At 32.3% G+C, this 20,729-nt stretch overlaps 3 protein-coding genes and 2 non-coding genes across 5 annotated transcripts; 3 read left to right on the top strand and 2 right to left on the bottom strand.

The window, feature by feature from the left end:
* The first annotated feature begins 630 nt into the window (after positions 1–630).
* On the top strand, positions 631–1,812 carry LOC107919458 (uncharacterized). The gene is made up of 2 exons (XM_016848914.2): positions 631–1,381; positions 1,475–1,812. Exons 1-2 carry the CDS (start codon positions 651–653, stop codon positions 1,701–1,703), a joined length of 960 nt encoding a protein of 319 aa, XP_016704403.1. The 5' UTR covers positions 631–650; the 3' UTR covers positions 1,704–1,812.
* Positions 1,813–3,140: 1,328 nt separating this feature from the next.
* Positions 3,141–7,076, bottom strand: LOC107918270 (protein RETARDED ROOT GROWTH-LIKE). The gene is made up of 7 exons (XM_016847794.2): positions 6,617–7,076; positions 6,324–6,432; positions 5,069–5,228; positions 4,219–4,367; positions 3,991–4,142; positions 3,669–3,783; positions 3,141–3,482 (listed from the first exon to the last, which is right to left on the bottom strand). The coding sequence occupies exons 1-7, from the start codon at positions 7,021–7,023 to the stop codon at positions 3,354–3,356; spliced, it is 1,221 nt and encodes a 406-aa protein (XP_016703283.1). The 5' UTR covers positions 7,024–7,076; the 3' UTR covers positions 3,141–3,353.
* A 5,189-nt stretch (positions 7,077–12,265) lies between these two features.
* TRNAH-GUG (transfer RNA histidin (anticodon GUG)) lies at positions 12,266–12,337 on the top strand. The gene has a single exon. It is a non-coding gene; the product is annotated as a tRNA-His (tRNA).
* A 2,424-nt stretch (positions 12,338–14,761) lies between these two features.
* On the top strand, positions 14,762–14,833 carry TRNAH-GUG (transfer RNA histidin (anticodon GUG)). The gene has a single exon. It is a non-coding gene; the product is annotated as a tRNA-His (tRNA).
* Positions 14,834–17,108: 2,275 nt separating this feature from the next.
* Positions 17,109–20,592, bottom strand: LOC121225568 (leucine aminopeptidase). Its single transcript, XM_041109919.1, has 4 exons — positions 19,464–20,592; positions 19,145–19,378; positions 18,734–19,060; positions 17,109–17,662 (listed from the first exon to the last, which is right to left on the bottom strand). The coding sequence occupies exons 1-4, from the start codon at positions 20,463–20,465 to the stop codon at positions 17,366–17,368; spliced, it is 1,860 nt and encodes a 619-aa protein (XP_040965853.1). The 5' UTR covers positions 20,466–20,592; the 3' UTR covers positions 17,109–17,365.
* Positions 20,593–20,729: the final 137 nt, after the last annotated feature.

The following is a 20,729-nucleotide window of genomic DNA, read 5'->3' as shown; positions in this document are numbered from 1 at the left end:
TTAACTTAACCATTAAAATTTTAACGACACTCACGTGGCACCCACGTATATTTCATACAAATTTAAAAAAAAATATAAAAATATTTTAAAATTCAACAAATTTTAAAAAGTCTATAAAAGATTTTAAAAAAATTATCTATGTTAAGAGTAAGTACACATAAACTATCATGTCATTGTCATTAAAATTTTATCTGTCCAAAAGAAAATAATTTAACTAAAATTGGAAAGTTGGTAGCGAAAGTAAAAGAAAAGAAATATTAAATCCAAAAAGTATACTTCAAAATAAATAAAAATTAAATAATATATTTATTTAAAAAATTATTTGTCATGTTTCTATAAAACGTTAGACATTGGGGTTATGTTTTGTTGCCGCCAAATAATTTTGATAAATTATGATCTTTTTTTTCTTTAAACCAAACAAAACCTCTGCTCAATATATGACCGTTGCCTCCAAAACTCTTAATGAAGTAACCCCTCTCACACCTTCCATTTCTGCCAAAAACCTCAAACATGGCGTCTCTTCAGAATTCCCAACTCATCACTCTCAACCCTTCTTCCATGGCGCCCTTTCACTTCTATAAATTTAAATCCCCTAAATCAATTCTCGTTAACAACCCAATTTCCCCATTCCCTCCAGAAAAAACCCAACAATGGATTCATCTTCATCTTCAATGAACCACACAATTTCCCTGGAAGAACTCAAGCTGTTCCACACCATAGACCGAGCTATCTTCTCCAGGCTTGTTTTGAACCTTCAACGCCAACCCTTCGAGTCAATGCACGTCATGGCTCTATTCCTTTGGCTCGAAAACTATAGTTGTACCCCTGGTCTGAACCTTGTTTACAAAATCCATCCCTGGTCTGATCCACTCATCAATGCATTAGCCGATGAAACTGTCCAATGCTTGATTTGTTTAAACACCGACGAGTTCCCTTTCAGTCATTTCCATGACGATAAATGTACAATCCCATTGATTCGAAAGTTAACTGGGAACGAAATTTCTCTCCGTTTCTTTCACGAAAATCGTGTCGAGATTGTTCGTAGGATCACTCAACTTGTTCGCGACATTTGTTTAAGAGCCTTCGATGATATAATGAAATTGATTCATGATCCATTGATTATGCCTGTTTATAGTGAGAAGAAGATGGGAAATCAGCAAAATTTGAAACCAAATTTGGGTTTTCTCATTGGAGCTCAAAGGAACAACGAAATGGAGGATCTCTGGAAAGGTATACATAATATTAACATTAAAAGCTTGGAAGAGAATAATGGTAAGAAGAAAGAAAATAAGCAAGTTGAAGCAGATGATAGAACTGTTTTCTTAACATTCTCTAAAGGGTACTCTGTTTCTGAGGCTGAAGTGAGAGACTTCTTCACCAGGTGTTTATACATGTGTTTTTTTTTTAACCTTAATTATATATGAAATAGAATTTATATAGTTTTGGTTGTGATAATGTGATGTTGGTGTAATAGGAAATTTGGGAAAAATTTTGAAGGAATTGAAATGCAAGAAGTGGTTGAAGGGGAGCAGCCATTATATGCAAAGTTGGTAGTGAAGTATGGTTCAGACATTGAAATGATACTGAATGGGAAGCAGAAAGCTAAGTTCTCAATCAATGGAAAGCATGTTTGGGCTCGTAAGTATGTGCGTAAGAACCATAAGTCATCGCCTTCAAAGGTGGAATCCCATCATCTTCAATGAAAGTTGGTCCTATTCTTTGGATGCTCACCATTCAAAGATCAGTTTTGTTATACATTATTGTTGTTTTAAAACTAAAATATAATTTTTAAAGAAGATGCATTAATTTGAACCAAAATATTGTAGTGAAGTTGCACCTTATTTATAATTGTATGTCAACTTTTGTAAATTAAAGGATTCGCCTTTACTACATTTATTTGTTAGACCAATTGTTTTCTTATTGTGATAAAAGTGTTTTTAGTAGTAGAAGAAAATACCAACACATTAAAAAAAAAACTGATTTTCACAAAGAGAAATCAAGTTTCGCATATTATATTAATTAAGCAAGAGTTCGCATATGTTACCTTAGCCTATGTACTGGAGTTTAAGTGTAGTATGTCAAACAACTCTCACTAAGCTCTCTTTTATAATATTGTAGTGATGTAGCGTGCGAGGAGGTATGAAATGAACTATCCAAGTGATCCATAACGATGATACACTTAACCATGTCGTTGTGTTCCCAAACCCAATAAGGAAAATAATGTGGGGCTAAATTATAAGATATAAAATTAGATTTAGGTTGTAATTGGACATAGACTATTTAATTGGTTTAATTTGGAAGTTTTACTAGTGCTTTAGATAGATGATTATGATTGGACTAATTCGTAAGTAGAGGTGGAAGAGTTGTTAGTCATCAAGGTAAGCCTTAAATGTTTTATGGGTGATTTGGATACAAACACGTGCTTGGTATGCATGAGATGTAACACAGAATTTGGCCAAATCATGTAAATTGTTAAATGTCTGCTAACTAATTAATTAATAATGTTACAAATATAGCCTTTTTAAAAACACACTAATGCATGTACGTATGTTTAACTAAAGTTTTCGAGGTAATTATATGTTAAATAATCATATTGTTGATTGTTGATCAGAGCAACACAACGAAAGCATGATATTAAATATTTATTAAATATTTCATAATTAATTGTGTGGTGTGATTGGTTGGTTGGTGTGTTTTATGATGACTGAGAATCACTACGAAGGCTAATGTGACGTTTGAAATTTAATAATTGATACACAAAAGAAAAAACACTACTATTAATTTTTTATTAAATTTATTAATGTGGCATTGTAACGAAATAATCTTCACAATATTAATAGTTGGACCTAAATTATCCAAAAAATAGATGGACTAGACTAAATTTTAAATTTGGGAAGAGTATAGGTGACCTATGGCATATTTTAACATGGTTTTTAATATAAAGCTAAATTAGAGGTTAAAACCAGATTCAGTTAATGGGGCAATTGAATGCCAATGTTTCACTTCAGCATTAAAAGGAAAATAATATGAAATGATGAACAGTTTCTTAAATCCATCAATGTTCTTCTTAATTCCAAAATCAAAATTTAACTTAGATTTTGTTTTCTGAAAAAAGGAAAATGAAAGTCAAAATATATATATGAAAGTCAAATATGTATGAACCCTTATCATTTACAACAAACTAGATGGTCATGTAATTAATCTAAACGTTGCAAGCAAAAGCTAACTAGAGAAAGTAAATGTACATCAACAATCACCTTTGCTCGGAAACCGCTTTCTCACTAATGCCTCTTTATGAATTGCAATGTCTACAAATATCGATGTGAAAAATTACTAACCCCTGTCCAAGGGTGTCATAGCGACCGCTTAATGAGGTCATAAAGGGATATAACGATTTCGGCGCTTATCAACACGATGATGAGCCACTCAAGAAAATCTGATTTCCTGTTTTGAAGAATTTCTTGAAGAAACCGAATGTTGTGCTACAAAGGCAAAGAGAAAAGGATGTCACATGTTAGAGAACTTGGAAGCTATGTAATCTACAATATTACGGTTTTACCATAAAAGAATATCATTTATGACTTCGTTTTCATGCATACATATCTATGTATATGAATATACATTATATAAGTGTAAGAGAGTAAGAGAGTAAGAGAGAAATATCATACCTCAACAAACTTCAACTTAAAATCAAGACTTGCAAATCTTTGAGTTAATTCAAATTCATCTCGTAGAAATTCCCATATTATGGCATATTTGGCATCTTTCCAAGCGATATCCGATCTGTTAGAACCAAGAAAAACACGAGCTAAATTGTAACACTCCAACCGACGCATTCCTATTGGTACTTTTGTCCCACTATTAGATGAACCCAGAATATCATTGATTATTACAAATTAATTTGGAAATAGTAGCCCTATACAAAGTTCTATGGTCATAATACATATTGGGTGTCGATTACCTTCTGAATAATGGCTTGTAAAAAGTTACCTCTCAAAAAGTCCGAGCTTAAGAATTACATCAGCAAGATTAGAGTTTGCCTTTCCAACTATCTGAAAAAGTTTTTTGCTGTCCATGGTAAATGTTCCTGTTTTTTCCATCCCACGATTTATGTCGGTAAACTCTGCAACCATCCCATCAACCTAAGGAAGAAGTATTGATTGTCATTATCAAGCTAAATACTTCGAAAATAGAGGTTGACAATTGAATACTACACACCTGGCGCACATAGTAGTCAAGAGCAATACTTTGACCAAGAACACTCCCAATGGTACGGATTCCATCAATATTCAAGAACTGCAACGTAATGTAATCCAACCCAGCTTGCATCCATGTGTTTAGAGTAGGCATCTCTATTACCTCATACTCTGCAAGTTTGAAACACAAAAAAAACAAAAACTCCTTTATTGCAACAGATCTAGCTCTAATAACAAGGTCATAATGCAGAAAAATTATTATGATTAACCCAAATATGTTCAGAAAAAAATGTCTCATCAAAAACAGAATGATAAAATATAGCATCAAGTGAAAGAAAATCTTTACCAAGAAGAAATACACGGAAAATGACATTCCCACCAAAACCCACTTCACACGCCCTTGTATATGTAATTATGTGCATATGGTAACATACATATGAGAAACCACAACATACCTAGAGAATGTAAGTGTGGGGCATGCATAAGCAAGAGAGAAAGGAACTGGCAAGAAATCAGGTTAATAGAACATTAAAAATAAAATATAGTTAAGGAAAATACATAAGGGCGATAGACAAAAGATAATTAAGCCATTGATTTTCGACGACTTCAAATCAATCCTTCACAGGAAGAGGGTATGGAGATAGATGGCGAAAGGAATTTGTATTACTATGCTAAAGAAAAAAGAAAGGGCATGGCCAACCAAGGAACTTATTTGCATGATGACCACATTAATTATCCTATGTATATGTACTGGTATAATCATGTCAGTTCTCAAGTTCAAGTATTACAAATTTTTAATGGTTGTCTATTCCCAGCTACTACAAAATACGCGTAATTGTAAAATAGTGATAAATAAGAATTTACAAACTCACCATCCTTTCTCATTTCAGGAAGCAATCCTGATGCATGTTTTTCAACAATTTTAAGATACTGATCCACATCACATTCACGAATATTAAACAATACAATGGAACCATACTGGAATACCACCATGAAACAGCAATCGCTTCCACTTGTGAAAACACCAGGACCCTGAAATAAGGAACTTATCAATTCAAGAACACACTTAACTTGATTACTCATACATGAACAATCCAGAAACAAACATATACACACATGTATATGAAAAGAGACCAGAGAATACTAAGATGCATCATTTAAATGTTAAAGCCATTGCTTTCTAGAAACATAGCCAAGAGTATGGGAATGCTACATTCGATGATGGCAAATCTCACATCTATACAGAAATTTCATAAAAAAATTTAAAATCTGTCGAGAAACATTTTCACATATGGCTGTTTATAGGATGAAAACCATATATTTGTACACGTTCCTCTTGTTGTCCTTTTGTAATTTAAGCTCTAAAAGAAACTCAAAAGGCTTAGAGATAAATGCCACTTGAATCCAAAAGGAGATAGAGAGCAAACAAGCTGCACGTGTATAAACAACACTATGACAAATCTTAAAATTAAATCTGGATTATAGCAAGCATTATTAAGTTTTGCACATTCGGTGAGACAAGGAAGTTCCTTATTCTTCAACTTTTTCCAATATTTCTTAAGTAAGAGGAATGATACTCGTAACCAAAAGTTTTCAGTTTTAGTTGCAATATCTCAAATACGTCATCCCTAGAAGAAAAAAACAGAGAAAGCTTTTCATCAACTTCCTCCATAGTGAAAACAACAGAATCCTAATCCGTCCTAAACACCTGATACATAAACAGTTAAAACCTTTTAAATAAAAAGGCAGTCGCAGCAATACATAGCAGAACCAAGTTCCTCCCTACATTGTTTTCGAGAAACCCTCAAAAAACCAAAACTTTAAGTTGAATTGTTGAAACTCAAGAAGCATAATCTCATTTGAAGGGCTCATTGTTGATTCATAGGCCAGTTACCACCAATTCAAGCTCACTATCTTTTCCTCTATAAAATAGCTTCTTTTTTACCCTGATTGTCACAGTTATGTGAAATAAAATAAATGAATAAATATTAGCTTCAAAAAAATATTTTACACAAGAAACAAGCACTATCAGTGATTAGAAAGCATTTCAAAATATATATATCATCATACAAAATTGTAATTGATTAGAGTAACCGATCTTAGCAATAAATGTTAAATTTAACTTACAGAGGAACTAGAAAGATCTCCAAACTTAAGAACTACATAATTAGTCATTCGTGATGTCGGCGGTATAAAATTCTGCTTGTTCTGCTCCACCAATCCTTTTAAATCCACACTACACCCATAAAAAGAAAAAACAAATTAAAGTGTATAATAAGTAAATAAACTTAGGGTTTAAGATCAGAATTCAGAAGTTCCACCAGCATAAAAAAAAGGAGCTTTCGAGAACAAAATGATTCTAATCATTTTCCATTAAAATACTAACAATTAATTGAAAAAAAAAACGAATTAACAAAAACCTGGTGGAGAAAAAATAAGCTCGAACTGGAATAGAGCGTTTAGTGCCTTCTTCCAACGTTCCATCATCGCCGTTTTTGTCTTCAACACCATCTCCGACTTCCGAGCAGGAAACGGCGTCGTTCCAGTCGACCACCATTTCCGGTTGCGGAGTAGGGAACGAGGAAATGCACCTGACGGCGATACTTCGGGTAGCGTTGCAGCAGCCTCTGTTGAATGTCCATAAGATGATGGAGGAGGGATATGACGTGGCGGCGGATCGTAGGGTTTTAGCGGGAGCGAAGAAGAAAGAGGAGGGTTGGGGTTTAGGGAGAGCTGAAGAGAGAGAGAGGATGGAAGAGTAAGGCAGCGTTTGGGTACGGGTTGTACGGACGGAGAAAGAAGGGAGCTGGCGAATGGAACGCCACATTGCTTTTTTTGTGCTTAGACGAACAAGGACTTGCTCCTCTGTCTTTGCACATTTTATATACCTACGTAGGCGTTGCTTTATAAATATTTTTAATAATATTTACATATTTAATATCTCTCATGCTTTTAGTATGGATAAACCATTGAAATTATCAATTTTCGATTTATGCTTATTTGTTCTTAATGTAAAAATAGCGGTGGCGGTGAGATTAGATACTATAGCGTAAGACAAAAAGTAAGCTAAACGTATCGCACCGCACCCAATCACCCATCCAAACTTACCCTTAACTAGATGTAGAATCAAATTTTTAAATGAAAATTGAAATTAATTAAATTTTTAATCAAAAGTTAGTAAATTCTTGAAATATATTTTTCAGTGAAACCCCTAAAGGATGGTTAAGTGATAATGTGATAGCTTATCTAGAAAAATGATGACATATGTTTGTCGTGAAAATTTTACCCATGGTATAATTTCCATTTACATCCTTCTACCTAATTCAATTGAAGGGTAATTAATTGCCATTTCAGTCCCTCAACTATTTTTTACCATTAACTACTCCATTCCAAGATATTTAGTTTAAACGTAAATATTCCAGAGTTACTATTCATGCTTTAGAAAAATGTCGTTATCAAATTCTGGAGTTTTGGAGATATTACAGTTTTCCTCCTCTTAATAAATTTCATCTCCAAAATTTACCTACATTAAATAATTAAAGATATTATCGTCACATTATTTATATACTCTCTCAAGTGATTTTCTCGACATTATAATTTCTCCATAAAATTTTTACCCAATGAATCTTTTTGTTTCTCAATTCCTTGATTTCCTGAGCTAGGATCTTTATCAGTTCCTCCTCGTATGTCAAATCTAATTAAATTTCAATTATATCAGGGGTGATTCTCAATATTAAAACATGAAAAATGTTGTGAATCTTTTCTAACTCTAATGATAGAGCTAATTTGTAGGCTACTAGGCCAATCCATTCAAGGATATCATACGAACTAATAAGCCTCGGCTTAGCTTGTTGTTTCTGTCAAATTTACGCCTTCTTCCACAATAACACTTTTCTCACCAACATTATATTTGATATCCCTTTTTTCCTGTTAAAAATGAACAAATTACTCTTTGTAAATTAGATCAAGGAGTAAATTGGTTTTTAACAAATTATTCTATTTTTATTGTTAAAAATTGATCAATGTATATCAACATGAGTTACATGTGACACTTCACGTATAATTATTTAATTATTTAGTCAGTCATGTCAGTTTTTAACAGTAAATATGAATGAAATATTTAATAAAAAATATTAATTTGCTCTTTAATCTAACATATAAAGAGTAATTTACCTATTTTTTTAAATAGAAGGAGTAAAATACAATCTAACTTAAAATACAGGGCCCTTATTGTAGTTTTACACAAAAAGGTGGCGCTAATCTCGCCTTTTTTTTTTGCATGGGCCTGCCCGCCCTTCCATCCATTTTCCCTCCCCTTTTCCTTCCAAACAACCAAAACCGAAACTCCCTCTCCACCCTTTCTCTCCCTTCATTTTCTCTTCCCTTCTTTCCTTTCTTTTCCATTACTGTAATTCAACCAACCAAACCACCAAATTCTCCGAACGATCCTCTCCATCCGTAACCGTCACCCTCCAAAATCTCACAGTCACAGACCAATCAAATCCATCCACCTCATCAAATACTGTAACCAGAATGAATGACATCCTCCACCACCACTACCACCGCAACCACCACCACCAAAACCGTGAACCCCCATTTAACCTTCGAACACAAGCGGTACGCTTTTCTCGCCACGTGTCCCTTCTATTCCTCTCTCTCTGATCCATGACAGTTATGATCAGATCCTTTTCCCCTTTTTTCAGTGAAAAATATTTAGACTGTTCTTTTTTTCTACTCCGAATTTTTATACGCGTTTATTGATTTGGATTTTGATAATGTGAGATGTGATTTAATTCTTTTGAAAACAAATTTGAGTGGCAAATATGAGCATGTGTTGTTTTCTACCGTAACTCGGCAATCTTCGGATGCCGATTTCAGGTATATTCGAGCTCCATTTTCATTGAAATTTTCATTTTTATTTTGATGATTTTTTTTGTGATCAAGATCTTATTGAATTTCATCACGGGTTGGTTTAGTAATCGAGGATTGTGCTATCTGGTTGCTAGCGATTTAATTTTGTTTGTTTGCTTGTTTTTATGAGAAGTTGTTTCAAGTTTGTGATCTTTCATTGATAAAAAAAAGTTTCATGGAACCTGGAGTGATATTTGTCCAAATTGAGTGGAAAATATGAGCATATGTTGTTTTCTACCGTAACTCGGCAATCTTCGGATGCCGATTTCAGGTATATTCAAGCTCCATTTTCATTGAAATTTTCATTTTTAGTTTGATGATTTTTTTTTTTGTGATCAAGATCTTATTGAATTTCATCACGGTTTGGTTTAGTAATCGAGGATTGTGCTATCTGGTTGCTAGCGATTTAATTTTGTTTGTTTATTTATTTTTATGAGTACGTTGTTTGAAGTTTGTGATCTTTCATTGAGAAAAAAAAGTTTCATGGAATCCGGTGTGATATTTGTCCAAATTGAGCGGAAAATGGTGATAATAAGAAGTAGACTATTTTAAGGTTTGACTAGGATACGTTGTTTTGTACTGTAACTAGGCAATGTGTGGAAGTTGATTACAGGTAACTTGGAGTTGTGCTTTTGATTAATTTACATTCTATTTTGCTTTTTAGTTTGATGCTTTATCTTATTTCTTGCTCTAGATTTTATTTTGCTGTACTGTATTGAATTTGATAAGTTTAGGTTAGAAAGTTGTGGAAATTTGCAATCTTTCTTTGAGCTACTTTTCTTGGAATAATCTGCTGTTAACTTGAAGGTTTGTTGAATTTTGGGGTTATTAAATCTATCTCTTTTTTTTCATTTTATAGGGATGCGTATGGATTTGCTACGAGGCCTCAGCATGCACAAAGATACCGAGAATATGCTAATCTCTACAGGGTATTTTTCATGACTCTGTTACTCTCTGTTTTAAGCTCATCGCCTTCTTTTGGCTTCTTAGGAAAGGAAAGGATAATTAAATTCCAACTCTTACATCTTGGTGAACATTGAATTTTCAAACCTCTCTCTTCCTCATTGTTTGGAAATGATTACAAACTCTATAGTCAGAAGTCAGAACTTTGATTTAATCTCGTCTATACTCATGACTTTAGGAAGAAGAGGAGAAAAGATCAGATAGGTGGAATGATTTCTTTGGAACGCCAAGCAGATTAAGCTCAATTGCTTACCAATGAGATGCCCTCGGAGGGAATAAAGGAGGTCTCGCACATTGAAGTTGCAGAGGATGGGAATAATGAAGCACGAAAGGGAGTTGAAGGAGATGATTTATGCAAAAAGAAGTTGGGTTCTGATAGTCTGTCTGCTAAGGATGATGCAGAAAAAGAGAAGGTGCTGCCAGCACCAGAGAAAAGAGGTCGTCAAACTGCAAAATATACCTAAATCAAATAATTAAAGATATTATCGTCACATTACTTATATACTCTCCCAAGTGATTTTCTCGACATTATAATTTCTCCATAAAACTTTTACCCAATGAATCTTCTTGTTTCTCAATTCCTTGATTTTGTGTGAACTAAGATCTTTATCAGTTCCTGCTCGTATGTCAAATCTAATTAAATTTCAACTATATCAAGAGTGATTACATAAAAAGTATTAAATGTATATATTCTTAATATTAAAACATGAAAAATATTGTGAATCTTTTTTAACTCTAATGATGTAGCTAATTTGTAGGCTACTAGGTCAATACATATATCATGCGAACTAATAAGCCTCGGCTTAGCTTGTTGTTTCTGCCAAATTTAAGCCTTCTTCATCAATAGCACTTTTAAAAACACTTTTATCACCAACATTATATTCGATATCCTTTTTTTTAAATGCATCATATGAGTTTTGTTTATCTGAAGCGGTTTTCAATCATTCCTTGATCAACTTCACCTCTACTTTAGTTTCTTGAATAAGTCTAGTCCTACTAGTTTATTCTCACTTAGCTCAATCCAACAGAGTAAAGTTCTACTTTGTACCATAACAATAAACTATCATCTTGAAGAAACCTTTTGAAGGTATCTTGCCTTCAATTTTTCTTCAATTTTTTTTTATTGCATTATGTTATAACCGTAAAAACAAGATCTAATATAAAAATTAATAAATTAAGATCTGTCATGTCAAATCATTAAGAACAATACTATACGTGAAAACGTACCTAAATCTATTGTTGGAGATTACCCAAAAAGTTTTGAACTTCCAAGTAAATAGTGTTTCTCCTCGTACATCTCTCTGATGGGGATGAAAAAGAAATACGAGATAACCCTATTTCTTGGGACCACTACCTCTTTAAATAACTTATTATTAAATCAGTTTTTGGTATTTATAATTTGGCTTCTCATCAAATTATAAATACAACTTATGATATCTACACATTATTTCCATAATACTTTAATACCTATAACACTTATAACATAATTGGTCACTTAATTCTATATCTCACTTTATAATAACATTACACATTATACATGTGTGACCATAATTAAGGATTTTAATCCAACACATCAGCCAGTAATAAAAGAGAATCCCTCACTTTATTTAGTAATTGTAACCCATTTTTTTAATTAATTTTATTTTAATATTATATAAATATAAACTTAGTAAATAGCATTACCACCAACTTAATATTTCATATTGCCCAACCATAGTGCTGGTGTTGAAAATTTACGAGAGTAAAATTTAGTAAATTTTATAGAAGTGTAAAAAAAAAACTCGAATTTGAAGCTTTTACGTAGTTTAAATTTATTAAATTTGGAATTTATTTTATGTCCTTTACTCTATAGATTTAATTTAAGTCTAGTTCTTAACACTGTTATTTTTTATTAAATTTGTTGGTGGTGACATTTTGAAATAAAGACTAATACTCACTTCGTGGTAATGTAACTAAAAAATGACGTTCTAATAAAAATGAATTCAACAAGGTAATTTTAACAGAGTTAATAATTTGACTTGAATTTTGAAATCTGAAAGGTAAATAACTAAATTTCTAGAAATAAAAGTACAGGGACTAAATTCCAAAATCCTGAAGAGTACAAAGACCTAATGGCATATTTTATACCTATAAGTTATTACCCATAATTATATTTTATAATTTGTAGTTAAATGAACAGTCTTTCATCAAAAAATGTGGCTGTAGTTTAGTGGTTAGAATTCTACGTTGTGGCCGTAGAGACCTGGGCTCGAATCCCAGCAGCCACAAATAGCTATTATCTTTTGTTCATTTTGGTTCTAGTGTGCGACGATTAGATTTAATTAATTAAACTCAATTCCTAAAATATTAATTTAATCGTATAAAAGTGTACGAAATTATATAAAATTAGGGATAATAATTTATTTAATCATTCAATTTTATAAAAAAACCATTTTAGCTTTCCATTAAACTCAAAATGGATGAAAAAGTTGATATTTGTTCATTTTGATGATGTGGCATCTACGTGTAGCAATTAATTAATTTTTTTAATATTTAAAAATTTAAAAATAGCGTGACGTGAATTGTCATGTGGATGCCACATAAGTAAAAGTTAACAGATGTTAACTTTTCCATCTATGTTAGGGTAATTTGACAAACAACGCAAGTTTAAGAGCTAAAAGAAGCGAAAAATTAAATGAAGAACTAGAATTACATTTTTTATAAAGTTGAAGGGCTAAATAAGTCATTATGCCATAAAATTATATTAGTTTTATACTAGCGTAAGTAGATTCTCACTATTGAATTTATCAATATAATTGTACTTGACATGCATGCAAATTTTTGAACCAATCAAATATCTCTATTATATCGATCTAAAATCTTGTATATATTAATTTTTATTGAATGATTGAAAAGTTTTTTTTATATAAAATAATTAGTTAGCAAATTTTAATTTACACCAAATTTAACATGCATAATCTATATAAATAGAATAAAAATACGACAATTAGATCGTTAAAATATTAATCGTACAAAAATATACGAAAGAGTGTAAAACTACTGGTGTAAATGGATCCTTCCTTTATCTGCCTATCTGTCTATATATATACAGACACTTATATATAATGTGTTATCATAACTTGACACCTATTCGGTTTACGAGAGTACTTAAAAGCATTTTTGTAATCAAGGATTGAATATTAATTTAATGGTGTTTTCAGTTTTTCGCCTTTTATGTTTTTTATATGGAATGTTTAAATAAAACAACTACAAATGTAAGGTTTAAGGAACGTACCCGAGCCTTCAATTACTGGTTAGTTTTTTTATAAATATAATTTGAATATTACTTTTTTTTTTCACTTACATAAAGCGGGTATATATAAAGCGTTTGATTAAGTTTGTGTCACCCTTAACCGAGTTCTGACTCAGTTGTGAAATTACTAAAATTACGTTCTTTTTATAAATGAACAAATATTGTTTTGAGGGTATTTAAGTCTTTTTATATTTTAATAAATCTAGAAAAGTACATCTTGATAATGAGAATCATGAGATTTGAACCCATGTTATTATAGTTTAGCTTAATTAAACGGTTGGCCCTAGCTAAATTAGATTTTAATGATGTGTCACATTTTAATTGGTTGAAAGGATTTTGATTATCAAATGTAGCAGTAAGGGCCAAAATTGGTTGTGAAAATAAAATTTAAATATTTGACTCGACCAAAAAATAATTTAAGTACTTAATTCAAACAAATGACATAATTTGAGGGCCAACTATTGAATTAACCCTTATAGTTTTCATGTCATGTTAGTCAAAGAAATTACCTTCACAATCTCATTAAAAACTAAAAATTACGTTTGGAAAAGAATATATATGATAAAGTAAAAAACTATAAAAATTATAAAAGTTAAAGATATAAAAGTTATGGTGGTTGGCTCGAGTTTATGGGGTGAGACTGTTAGTGTATTTGTTGTATTATATTTTTTAAATTTATTTTTATATAAAAATATTAATGTGGATTGGACTCAAATTTTAACATTTTTTTTAGATTGACCCATGACCACTTTTAAGCCCAACTCACCATAGGGTTATTAGTTCAATTTAAAAAGAGGGAGCGATTACTCCGTACTTTATTTCACGCAAAACTTATCATAATTCTTCCTTGATTTTCTCTCAAAATTCTCTTTCATTTTCTCTCAATCTTTGGTCCAAATTATTCAAATTCAAGTTACGTAAACGTGATTTCTATTGATTTCTTCTTCAAATTAAGAGCATTCCACTTATATTCAATATTTTACTATTTTCTTTCTCTATTCTTCATTTTCATGTCAGAAACACCTCATCGCCAACATTGTATTCAATATCCTTTTTTCTAAGATCAATATATGATTTTTTTTCTATCTGAAGCAGTTCTCGATCGACTTCACATTTTTTTTGGTTTCTTGATTCAAGTCTGGTCTACTTTCTTGTTATTTAAGTTGGTGTAGTGGATAACTACTTTGTAAAACTAGTATACTAAAGAAACCCTTTCGAAAGTGCGTCGCCTTCAATCTTTCTTCAGTTTTTTTTCTTTCTCCAAAATTGTTTATGATTTATTGCATTAGTCGATCCTTCAAACCATTATATACAAACGTCTCTTTTATCGGACAGCAAAGAGATGAGTTACGGTATTTCATAGTTTAGTAATAAAATGAACAGAACTTTGACAGATGAGGTGGCTGTAGTTTAGTGGTTAGAATTCTACGTTGTGGCCGTAGAGACCTGGGCTCGAATCCCAGCAGCCACATGTTATGCCCGTTTCAGTTCATTTTTGACACATATATGTTTATATGAATATATATTATTTTACATGTTTATAATTTATATGAATTTTATATGTTTGTGATATTTTTCAGTTAATATTTTTTTATAATTTAATTCTATTTTGCGAACCATAATATCATAGATATTATTTTTACTATAAAATGAACAGTAATTTAAAACCAAAAAATAGAGTATTATCTAATTTGGTAGGTTTAATTGAATAGATAACATAATATTTATATTTAAAAATTAAAATTATTTCATTAATTCCACATAATTAAATCTTATATATTATATATAATATTTAAAAACCGAAGCCTCTCATAAAAGATGAATATATTTATGTGGAGTCCTAAAATTTTGACACATGGATAGCTTAAATTTTTATGGCTGAATCAGACCGATTCTACTAGAAATTGTAAGAGTATCTGACCGATTCATAAAAGATGAATATTTTTTTATATTTTTTTATAATTTATTTAATTGAACTGAATAGACTAATCAAACAAATTGGATTGACAAATTGATAGCCTAACCTATTCGATTACCAATCCAGTTTTTAAAAACATTGTAAATTTTTACTTGAGTATTAAATCCTCGGTAAAAAATAAATAAGATGTGGTCTATTTAAAGAAAGAACAATAGGCTTTTACAAACCCATCTCCGCAGCATAATTAATACTTTATCCCTAATCTCCATGCAAAGAACAAATAAGTCCTAGAGGCCGATCTAAGAGGGCTGACACGGGCCCAATCTCTTCTAGAATGATTTTTTTTTATTTACACCTTTTATAATTTATAAAATTTTAAACTAATAATGGTAAAATTACACTTGAACCCCCTCAAATGTTAAAATTTTGATTTAATCCTCTACAATTACAAATATATAGACTATTAAAATGATGAAATTATAATTTTTACTATCATAAAAATATATAATTTAATTCTAACTTCGCCCTGAAAACAAGACCAAAGTGAGCATCTTTGGCGGATACTTCTAGTGGGCTTAAAAGGTGTTGTGAATTTGGTATTCCATAAGATTCTCATGGAAGCAAACTCTTATTTACTCATTTAGTGAAAAGTCAAAATCTAATTTATATATGACTTTTATCTTTTTCGAAAGAACCTTTCACGTAAAATTTGTGTTCGATCTTTTTCCATTTTTTTATTTCATCATTTATACGAATTGATACTCTAACAAAAGCACAAGACGAAATAATTAGTCTAGAAAGATGGGGCAGGCAGCTTATATCCCTCAACCCGGATACATTTATGAGAAGGATTGTTATAAACCTTTAGATTTCTAAAGAGCAGTTAGTTCTTCATTTAGGAAAAATGGTCTTGATATTTTATTTTTCTTTTAATATTTTTAGTTTGTTTTTTTTATTTGATTATTTTAATATATTTAAAATGTGACCTTAGAATCTTATTCTCTAAGCAGATTTGTCAGTCCCAAAAAGGAGACTCAGAAAGAGACAGAATCATTGCAGGAAGAGAAGCTCAGATGGATGAGCTGATTCCAGAGTTTCTGTTTCCAAAACTAGCTTCTTCTTTCAAGGCTTTCGTAAGTTTTTGTTTGCTTTAATACTTGATTCTCAACTTCTTAAAAAAAGTATTTAATTATTATTGGTATTTGAACTATCTATATTGATAATTTAGACAAAACTTTAATTATTGTTTATATTTTTTTTATAAATTTGTAATTTTTTTAATTCTTTTATATATATATTTTTTGTAAATTTTTATTTTTTTATTAATTTATATATTATATATTACAATTTTTTATATATTTTTCAAAATATTGTAAGCTTTTTATATATTTTTGAAATGCTAATAACCTAAAAATTAATATTTTATAAAATCTAAAATATATGAAATTATTTAAAAAAATCGTCTAGAATAAATTTGGACAAATAAGCTCCTAGATTCATATGTATTTTAAAAACCATTTTATCCGAGTTCATTTTTTAATATAAAAAATATTTACTTTTTTATTAATATATTTATTTTTAAAATTTTTTTAATTTAGATATCAATTAGTTAACTACCTTCATTTAAAGTTTTCAAAATCAAACATGTGATCAAATCAGCTATTTCTAATTCTACCAATTTGACTGATTTATCCAATTCAATTGAATAAATTAAAAAAAACATAAAAAATTAGAGAAAAAAACGAGTTAACCACCGGTCATTCGAGCACAGTCAACCGATCTAACCCCTTATTCCGGAGTCCAGACCAATATCCCGACCTATTCTGGGTCCAACCAATCCAAGATTCCTTCATTAGTAGTGGGGAATAGAATCCCAACAGAAACAATATTCCACAGGTGTTACAGATAACATAAGAGTGAAGTTCAAGCGTAAGAATTCAGCATGCATTGCCCAAAAGCAATAAGGCATATCACACAAGCAAGAAGCATCTATCAACAACATCACAAGTGAATCTCTATTCTAGGCATTGTTTTTGGTTTAGACTCCTATATACCATTTATTACATTAAGTGTTAATGTTCCATTTTAAAGGTGCTTGGCAAAGATGGACTCCACAACTCCTCGAGCTATGGGGTGATAACACTCACGAGCCTCCGAAAACACTCGTTTGGCCAAAATCTTATCTTCCTCTTTCCCTTTACCTTGTACGAGAGCCCTATAAAGTGGCCGAAGGTACTTCATTCTCCCAACTTCTTTCAAAGTTTTCTCCACCTCGCCGTAGAAATTCCTGCACTGGGACATAATTGCTAGTTGAAGAAAAGCCACTTTTACCTCGTAATCCTTTGATTCTGATAGCCTGTAGCGTTCATCCAAGGCTAAGACCTGCATGACGCAAACAACAGTATTGTAAACCAGAGACAATTATGAAATGCGATGATTTGAAGTTTTCAACTCTGGAAAATGTATCAAAGGAGGAGACATACACATGAGCTCTAGTGAAACCTACACACACACTACCAAACAAGAAAAAGAAAAGATACCATCTTCCAAGATACAGTAGAAATGTCAAATATATCTCAGTTTGACAACCCAAAAGAGGTAACAGTACCATGAACGCCCCCTATACAGCTATACCAAGAGTCAGATTTCATTTTAACCCTCCACTCAAAAAATGGGCAAATTAATCACTGTACTTTTAATCATAAAGCAAATTGGTCTTTCTGTTAAAAATCGATTCCTGTAAATCAATATGAGTTACTCATGACACGCCACATTTCACTGTCTAGTTATTCCATCAACCTTGTCAAATTTTTAAAAATTGATTCCTGTAAATCAATATGAGTTACTCATGACACGCCACATTTCACTGTCTAGTTATTCCATCAACCTTGTCAAATTTTAACAATACAAATGGATAAAATTTTTAACAGAAAGGATAGATTTGCTCTTTAATTTAACATGAAAAGACTAATTTGCCCATTTTTTGAGTAGAGGGAGCAAAATGCAATCTAATTTCTACTACAGGGACCTCCATAGTACTTTTACTCCCAAAAGACATTTAGCAGCACAAAGACAGTTTAATAGCCTGCCAAGCATAATCTAATGATATACAGCACCACATACAGTATTTAGGCAAATCTAAAGGTGTGCAGAAAAGTCTCATCTTCAAGAACAACCTAGAGTTTACCAGGGAAAGTAAGCTGATTACATCCAAAAACACTAAAACCTTAAAAATGGTCTTGAATCAGAGTAAACAGTAAAGCTTTATATTCAGCAACATAGGCAAATTAATCCTCTGCAAAAAGGATATTGAACCCTCCCAGCAGCCAAAGAAAGTGGAATGTAGTACAAGGTAACTCGAGTAATCTTAAAAACTTTCAAGAAAGCATTATACGATCATCACATCTTATAGAAACATACGAAAATGAAGCTTTAAGAGAAAACCATTACTACCTGAGAAGCCTCAATAACTTTAGGTAGGTTCTCTAAGTAAAGCTCCCATTCCTGCCCTCGCCAATCCGCAACTTCATCCTCCCTCGGCATCCTCCCGAGTTTAAATTCATTCGCCAATGACACAATTTTGGTGTATAGATTGGATACCGGTTCATATGCATCGGGTGGAATACCGGTCCCCTCAGTCCACAACACTAGATCTATCTCTTTCTCTATTCCAGGGACATTAGCTTTAAGGAATTTAAGAAACGTGTGGGTGTCAATTGACTTGAACTTGAAGGTAGCAATATATTTCTTGATAAATTCATCAAAGGCTGGTCTACCAATCTAAACATTCCACAAAGAAACAAATACATAATGATGTACTAACATGATTTATTAAAACTTTAAAGGAAAAAGCATTCAACATACCTGACGTTCGATGCGCCATAGGAACTGAAACCCTTTCTCGTACGGAACTTCGGAATAAACAGCGTCAGGATCGACTCCTTCTTGATTGTTTTTAAGCTTGGTGAATTCTAAATTGTCTTTAAATCTCTCCATTTCCTCATTTAAACCCTTCCAACCAATTCCAGTGTTCAATATAGCCCTGTCTTCACCTTGAACAGCCTCAACAATTCTCCTTTCTGCATATGTTGTAAAACCCTATAACCACAAAGAAAAGAAAAACAAGGTGAAATCAAATTAGCCCAATTTGCAAAGATCAAATTTTGATCAACAAGAAAATTACCTCATTCAACCAAAAATGCTCATTGTTCATGTTAGTAATCAAGTTGCCGGTCCAACTATGAGCAAGCTCATGCGCGACCACCTGAGCTCCACTGGCATCCCCTTTAATCACAGTTGGGGTCAAAAACACCATCCTTGGATTCTCCATTCCACCATATGGGAAACTCGGTGGCAAAACAAGCAAATCGAACCTTTCCCAATCATAATCCCCAAATAATTTCTCCCCTTGCCTGATCATTTCCTCCGTCCCGGCGAACTCTTTAGCCGCAGCATCCAATACACTATTCACTGCCTCCGAATAAACCCTAGTCCTCGGTCCAACTTCCCTAAAACCCAGCTCCCCAACTGCAAACGCGAACAAATACGGCGGAATAGGTTGGTTCATCTGAAATTCCTCGACTACCCTCGTTTCGGAACACCACAGCGAATTAAACCCGCCAGGCAACAAATGCGAATGTCCTTCACCGGAAACCGGTGACCTCCTATCGACATGGCGGGCGGACATAACGGCGGATAACTCCCGAGGGACATTGAGCGAAGCAGAGTAACGGATTCTCGCCGCGGGAGTGTCTTGACATGGGAAAATGGAACGCGCGTGGATACACTGGCATTGGGTATAAACAAAAGGGTGTTTTTTGTTAAACGTTTGCGGCGGGGATAGCCATTGGAGAGCAGAAGAAGAAGGGGAAGTAGAGAAAACGATGAAGAAGGAGCTCAAAACGTCGTCGCCTGGTAGCGAGATGGAAAGCTGGGTTCCTTTGATAGGGTCAGGTGAAGAGGAAAGAGAGAAAGGGAGAAGGGAAAGGGTAATGGGAGAAAGGACTTGGTGAATGGAAAGGGAACGGGTATCGAAAGAAAGTTGACCGACATGAGGGGATTTGAGAATAAAGAAAGCGACGCCGTGGATGGTGGCGGAAGGGAAGTCTAAGTAAAGGGAAAGGGAGATGTCGGTGGTTAAAGGGTGGTGAGAGTCAGTGAAGGAGTGAGGGTCCAAAGGTGCCATTTGTTAGGGTTTGGAATGGAAAACTGATTTGTAATGGGAAGGGAACTAAATAGACTGGAAGATGGAGGGAGAATCAAATATTTTCTATAATAACATAGAAAAGTTGGGATTTGGATTTAGTTATTCCATCATTCTGCTGTTTTTTACTGTTATTTAATTATTTTAATTTTTTTTTTTGTAATTTTTTAAATTTTAAAATTTAATCTCCAACTTTTATTTCAAAAAATTTTGTCTTTTTATTTTTTACATTTTAAAGTTTAAATT

This window comes from Gossypium hirsutum, chromosome D13 (assembly GCF_007990345.1).
Source record: "Gossypium hirsutum isolate 1008001.06 chromosome D13, Gossypium_hirsutum_v2.1, whole genome shotgun sequence".
In the NCBI taxonomy this organism is placed as follows: domain Eukaryota; kingdom Viridiplantae; phylum Streptophyta; class Magnoliopsida; order Malvales; family Malvaceae; genus Gossypium; species Gossypium hirsutum.
Note: the sequence above shows the minus strand (reverse complement) of the source record. Positions and strands in the feature narration are given on the sequence as shown.

What these genes read in the sequence shown, in the direction of transcription:
- LOC121225568 (XM_041109919.1), bottom strand. Translation starts at nt 20,465, where the DNA reads ATGGCACCTTTGGACCCTCACTCCTTCACTGACTCTCACCACCCTTTA. An exon ending in AGCATTTTTGGTTGAATGAG is followed by an intron (nt 19,379 to 19,463) that starts GTAATTTTCTTG and finishes TTGTGGTTATAG; the next exon opens with GGTTTTACAACATATGCAGA. An exon ending in TATGGCGCATCGAACGTCAG is followed by an intron (nt 19,061 to 19,144) that starts GTATGTTGAATG and finishes TGGAATGTTTAG; the next exon opens with ATTGGTAGACCAGCCTTTGA.
- LOC107918270 (XM_016847794.2), bottom strand. Translation starts at nt 7,023, where the DNA reads ATGTGGCGTTCCATTCGCCAGCTCCCTTCTTTCTCCGTCCGTACAACC. An exon ending in TCCTGAAATGAGAAAGGATG is followed by an intron (nt 4,368 to 5,068) that starts GTGAGTTTGTAA and finishes TCAAACTTGCAG; the next exon opens with AGTATGAGGTAATAGAGATG. An exon ending in TTAAGTTGAAGTTTGTTGAG is followed by an intron (nt 3,483 to 3,668) that starts GTATGATATTTC and finishes TTGCCTTTGTAG; the next exon opens with CACAACATTCGGTTTCTTCA.
- LOC107919458 (XM_016848914.2), top strand. Translation starts at nt 651, where the DNA reads ATGGATTCATCTTCATCTTCAATGAACCACACAATTTCCCTGGAAGAA. An exon ending in GTGAGAGACTTCTTCACCAG is followed by an intron (nt 1,382 to 1,474) that starts GTGTTTATACAT and finishes TTGGTGTAATAG; the next exon opens with GAAATTTGGGAAAAATTTTG.